At 46.9% G+C, this 6,321-nt stretch overlaps 1 protein-coding gene across 1 annotated transcript; it reads left to right on the top strand.

The window, feature by feature from the left end:
- Positions 1–1,941: 1,941 nt before the first annotated feature.
- Positions 1,942–6,095, top strand: dthd1 (death domain containing 1). Its single transcript, XM_068650039.1, has 9 exons — positions 1,942–2,722; positions 2,840–3,495; positions 3,622–3,801; positions 3,868–4,103; positions 4,413–4,607; positions 4,832–5,121; positions 5,203–5,447; positions 5,521–5,578; positions 5,642–6,095. The coding sequence occupies exons 1-9, from the start codon at positions 2,563–2,565 to the stop codon at positions 5,929–5,931; spliced, it is 2,310 nt and encodes a 769-aa protein (XP_068506140.1). The 5' UTR covers positions 1,942–2,562; the 3' UTR covers positions 5,932–6,095.
- Positions 6,096–6,321: the final 226 nt, after the last annotated feature.

Genomic DNA, 6,321 nt, shown 5'->3' with positions numbered 1-6,321 from the left:
TCAAATTCGGATGACAATAACGCACAACAGTGGGTGTTTTATTTAATTTAAATACCCTGAGAAAATAATCCAACAACCCCTAATCTTACTCCTCACTTGGGACTTGGAGTGTATCGCCATCTTCCGGCGCAGAGGTGAACCTTCTGATTGCCATGGCAACTGCAAGGATGCTGGCAACCCGTGTCCCATAGCAACGGGGGCCAAGACTTGATGGTGTCACTCAAATAAGACTTGCCCAAGACAAGTGTAATCCTCAAAGGCTAGGTGGACTGACTGGAACTAATAGTTGAACCCCACATGTGAATGATGGACACGGACAACAGTGATATGGTTAAGGTCATATAATATATATTTATAAACACACACTAAATACTCACCACCCAGTTTAATTCGGTTCAGTTCAAGGGAAAAAAAAACCCTGACCTGAAAGGTCAGAAAAACAATATAGATATGACATGATTACATTTCAAAACACAATGGTGAGAAAGTTTGTATATTTGTACGCTGTATCTATAAAAATGACCACTACGGTATCCCCGGTGTCGATTCACCGTCAAGCTTGAGTTGAAATGCGTGCCTGCTGATCTCTCGGGAAATGCACGAATAAAAAAGGAATACCAACCATCGTGTTCACAGCCACAGTGAGCGGCAGCGGCGAAATAGGTCGAAATCGTGTGTGTCAGATGACAAACATCCAGAGGGCAACGGCCGCATTGACATTACCCTAGCAACAACTCATAACTGTAGTTTGGCCTTTTATTATATAACGCTATGTATTTACAGACAACAAAGTGACAAATAACAAGCAGGGCTGAGTGCGACAATGTCAGGGTTAAAGTGTTACTACTCATGGCCAAACAATAAGCACATTTTCTAAATGCTACTTACATCCCACAGCCGCCTTGTGCGCTTCTGTCATGCACAAACATTGATTCATGCCGGCGACATTGACTCAGCAGCAGCACGTTTTGTAATTAAATTATTCAAAGTGAAAAGAGAGTTCGCCAGACTGCAATCAGTCACTTTATGTGCATGCGGGACCTTAATTAATCAGCTTTTCAATTCACGGCTGAAAAAAAAAACCTTTTGAGCCGCATATACTAAAAAAGTCCCTCAAACAAGGGCTGACGACATCTCGGCCAGAGATTCCGGGTCGATGCCGACGGCGATGGGCTGGCAGCAGCCGACGCAGATGTACCTGAGGACCCACAGGTAGATGATGACCGAGAGGACCACGGTCATGGCTAGCAGCGTCAGGCTGAGGACGGAGTGCTGGCCGGCGCCCAAGAACACGACCAGGGAAGACTGGAGGGAGTCATCAACTGCTTTGTGTGCTGAAAGTGGAAAATCGAGTCAAACAATAAATACGATCCAAAACATGATGCAAAGTTTGGTTAGAATGACAAAGTTTCACCTTTGCTGGAGTGAAGAATCAACAGCAGGTTGATGACGATCCCAATCACAGCATCCCTCCTCATGGTGGCCTCTCTAGAGGAGAAGACCTCGTAGCGTTAAAAAAAAAAAAATAAAATAAAAAAAAACACACATGCAAACACTACGTCACGGGAATTGACTCACAAAAAAGGAGGAGCGGTGGAAAGAACAAGAGCTGATGATTGGATATCAGATCCTCCTTTGCTAGTGTCCGTCGCCTTGGATGCAAGGTGATTATCATTAAAATAAAAAAAGGTGCAAATAAAACAAATTAAAAAGCACTACAGCCTGGCCATGATTTGAGCTCCATTTGTGTGGCGAGTCAGTCGGGAGATTTCAGGGACTTCATCATCGTCTCCCAGTTTTCAGCCAGCTGGAAAGAGACGGGGGGTGACACCTAAAAAAAAAAAAAAAAAAGATGGCTTTTTGAGCTCGCGAGAAATTGGCTCGAAAAGAGATGGTGGTGGCGAGGGAGGAGGGGGGGACGAGTTTGATAATGAGGGGGAGCGGCTCCCATTTGACCGGCAGCGGAGGAACCTTGCTCCCTCTGGTGGTTTTAGGAATAATTAAACTTCACAAGTTCGATTTTTAATAAACGGCATTAAATTCTAAACTCATCCCATGTTTTTAATATGACAAATATCTGTTCCCCCCCCCACACAAATTGGGAATCGATCCATCCAGACATGATCTGAAGCAGCTATCCTCGCGAGGGTCGCTGGAGCCTTTCCCAGCCGACTATCTAAATAAAATAATGAGTGCTGAGACCATTGATAGCACGAAGGCACGTAAAACAAGTGACAGAAGAGCAGAAGAAAAGAGACTGGCCGGCGAAGTCTGCTTGTGAATCTGGCCGTGGCATGTCTTTTGTGCCTCCTTGTCACGCCTCCAGGGGTCGCCTTGACAACATGTTTTACAACTGGCAGCCTTTCAAATATCCTGTGGAGTACTATGGCTGTACACAAGAACCTAAAGAGCCACATTCCCCAAAGAAAGCGGAATGCAACAAGTTTGTAAAAAAAAAAAAAAAAATCGTTGACAATTTTTGCTAAATATTTTTGCAGCTTGGACTTCAAAACAGCTCCTGGAAGTTTCTGACCCATTTCTTCTTGCATCTTTTAGATCTTCATGGACAACAAAAAGAGTCGAGAGGACAATGAGGAGAACGAGAGGAGACAAACAGCTTTGGGAGTGCTCAGGCAGCTCAATGTTTTCCATGCAAACAGAATAACTGCATGGAGGGATGCTCTTCAACAGTGTGTCTGCATTCTCAACAGAAACCCGCCAGGTATGCTTCTTGAGAGGCGGTTTGTATGAAATCAATCTTACGTTCATAAATGAGTTCCTCAGATGTGGCTTTGACTTCTACTACCTATCTAAAATGACCAAATTTCTCCTTTTCCAGACTTAGGTGGCGTTTTATTAAGTCTTCTAGAAGACTTAGAGCAGATTCAGGATCAACTGAGCACAATATGCAACAAGATGGAGGCTGAAATAATCCACTCAAACACAGAAGAATCTGTGGACCTCACAACTCAACACCTCAAAACTGCCGCTGATGAACCGATGGCCACTGAGGCTCGGTCAGAGGAGCCTGAAGATGGAGATGATCGAGAGCAGCTGTCAAACGGTGACCAAACATTAGCTTCTGCCAACATTACTTGTCACGATGAAGCAGAACTGAAGGTCAAAGATCAAGAGAGGGACGGTGAAGACCTCTTGGACAGCGTCTCGGAGAAGTCAAACAAAGAATGGATCAGCCAATCAGACATACCAGGCGCCTGCTTCGTCAGAGCACCTTTGGGCGGGGCCAAAGTCGTGCGCTGCGAGGTGGCCGACGCCTTGAGTTGCACGATGGTGACCGGTGCCGAGGAGCTGGTGAGCCGGGTCATCAGACTCCGAGCCGAAAGGGACCTCCACTTCCCTCTGACTTTGGCGTTGTCTTTCCGTGCACGTTACCGTGGCAGCTACAGAACCATCAATGTCAAGGTGGTGGATAGCGAAGGCCGGGTTAGCTACCTTGTACCTGCAACGACAGAGGGCACGTACGGTGGGAAGAGGGTGAGGAACCTAATTTATTTCCCAACATGTCAATAAATGCAGGATGGCAAGTGTCGTTTCTTCATTGATGCCCAAATTGTAAGATATTTACAAAAATATGACGTAATTCTATTTCTTGATGCACAGGGTTCCTTTGCAGAGGTTAAGGTGTACTCCCTCGGCTTGTTCGCTGTGGTTTCCTGTCTCAAACAGGAACATTTTACAGTTCCGAGACGAGGCTTGTCATACAAACTTCCTGTGGACCCTCGTGTCTGCCTCAATTACCTACCAGGGTCCTTCACCGCCCCTGTACTGGTCCAGTACACGGTAAGAGAGACTTGTTTGAAAATCAAACAGTAGTGAACCATTACTTGAACTTGTCCCAAACCTCAGATTCAGCCGCTCGATGCAGTTCTCCTGGCTGCCGTCAAGTCAAAAAGCGAAGCCTACCGCCGGGTGGTGTCCACCAGTCCATTACTCTACCTCGCACATCCGTCCTCTCAGACCCTACGAAGACCTCTCACGGTCACCATTCCTTGTCCACCAAATCTTGACAAGAGGAAGGACATACGGGAACAAGTGGAGGAAAAGGAACTCTCCCTTCCCCGACTTGCCGCCGTTCCCCCAGTGTGGGATTGGACTTCTTACCAACGGAGGAGGTAAATGTCTCCAGCATAGTTTAAATACGTCTCAAGAACCTTGTCGAGTTGTTTAGAACCTTCTGGCAGACCGGAGTTTTTGTTTCATTTTTCTAAGTCCAACTATGCTACACTGTTCTATGGAGTTCCACAGGGTTCAACCGTGGGGCCCCTCTTGTTTTCATTGTATTTGCTGTCCCTGGGTTCTACCATAAGAAAGCATGTTAGACAGCAATTTGAATGCAGCTGAGGTTGTTTTTAAAAACGTTCTATAAATAAAGTTGAGTCTGCTACAAACAGCATGGATCAGTTTCAACAATATCGCATTTGTGTCAGGATTTTAGGTTCCTGCACACAGTCTTCTCAAGAGAACACTGCTGAGCCTCTGAGTGTACTAGGCTCCAGGGACCAACAGTGGAGCGTTCCAGAAGAAGTCCTGATCCGGAACCATCAGAACGGTCTGGTGTCATTTGAACTGACAGAGAGCTTTGACAGGTTCGTTGTCTCTCTCTTAAAACTGTAGCTTCAGTTTTGGCCACCAAAGAAAAGTAGATTGAAAGTAGGTTGTCATCTCAGGTGCTTCCGGGTACTTCAATATGGTCAGGACATTAAGAAGACTGAAGCTAGGACAGAAATAGCGCTTATGGATCAAATCAGTTCTATACAGTCCAAACCTGAAAGTGAAATAGTCGTTCGATTTTTTGTCCCTCCTTCTCCAGACTTCTCGTTGTTCGGCTTCTCGCTCCACTGCAACCTTGCCATCTCATCTCCCTGGCAGAAGATCTGGTGGAGTCAGCCCGCCGCCACCAGGTCACTGTCGTCCTCTGGCGGCATCGGAACGATCCCCGCACCGTCCTGGTGGCCGCTCTGCCCAGTCGGGAGCTCAGCTGGGAACTGTCTCGACTGCAGGCGAAGACCAACGGTGGACCCATGGAGACTTCGCCGGAGATCTGCATGGAGGAGGGGGACCAGCTTCTCCTCCATCTTTGTGGAAATGTCTCCTGTGCGGGTAAGACAGATCAACTTACAGATGGAGCAATACTGTCCTTGTGTGAAGAATAACAATAAACGTTATATTACGTCGGAGCAGGAGCTCAGGTGAACGACGTTCTAGACCAGCGGATCACTTTCCACTGCCAGCGCAAGAATGAGCTGCTGCTGCATCTGACCGAAGTGGACCCCTTTGGTAACTACAGCTCCCCTCACTACAAAGGTGCTGTCGTCTTCTACAAGGTCACCAGAGGTCAGGTGGAGCGACCAGAGGACACGCTGGTCCAGACGCAAGTCAAATATCTCGGAAAGCCCGTTTGTACGCTGCCTCTGACTTTGCCGAAGGTATCACAAATTTCAGATGAATTCAGGAGCACTTGATTGCGCTTTTGGTTGAACCAGTCTTTGTTTCATGTAGCGAGTTAAAACCATCAGACGACCCGTCACGCCCAAGATAACCCTCTGCGAGCGAAACGGTAATTGACTCTCCACCATTGACGCATGGCCGAACCCTAACTTTGACATATTTTGGGTAACAGACTCCCTCCCAGACTCGTTGCTCCTCTGGCTATCAGGAGAACTTTCGGAAGATGAGCTCGCCCCCTTGGCGATTTCCCTACGTCTTCGCCGTAGCGCCGGCCAGCTGGTGAAGCTTCGGGCCGGGGACAGTCTGCCTGCGCAGGCCTTCGGCATCTTGACCATGTGGAGGAGGGAGCTGCCCGCTTCCCAGCTTCAGTCCAAAGTCCCCCAGTTAGCACAATGCTTGGCTAAAATCGGGCGACCGGATCTCGCCAGAGAACTGCTGCTACGACAGACAGAAGAACCCTAACCGTTGACATAAAGATGGCGTCTCAGATTATACGCTAGCATTAAACTAATGGATTTGACTAAATATAGTTAGATTGAACAGTTTGGCTTCTACATAGATGTTTAACTCTTGTTTTACGTGTCAGATTTAACCTCAACTCCAACTGGAAGTGACAAATAAATAACTTGAAGCAAGCACGCTTTGCCTCTTATTTGGGGAAGGGTGTCATCCAGTTAATGTAGCCCATGTGATAAACAGAGACTGTATTCATGTACTCACCTTGAGAGTGGCTTGCAGTAATCTACAGCAACCACAAGGGGGCAGTGTTTCACCAGCCTTCTGCGCCTTCTTTCAAACTTTAGGTTATAACTATTTTGATGATGGACATTGTGACATACAGAAAAGTATAAG

Source organism: Syngnathus scovelli, chromosome 1 (assembly GCF_024217435.2).
Source record: "Syngnathus scovelli strain Florida chromosome 1, RoL_Ssco_1.2, whole genome shotgun sequence".
Lineage (NCBI taxonomy): Eukaryota > Metazoa > Chordata > Actinopteri > Syngnathiformes > Syngnathidae > Syngnathus > Syngnathus scovelli.
This window is presented reverse-complemented; position numbering and strand designations above follow the sequence as displayed.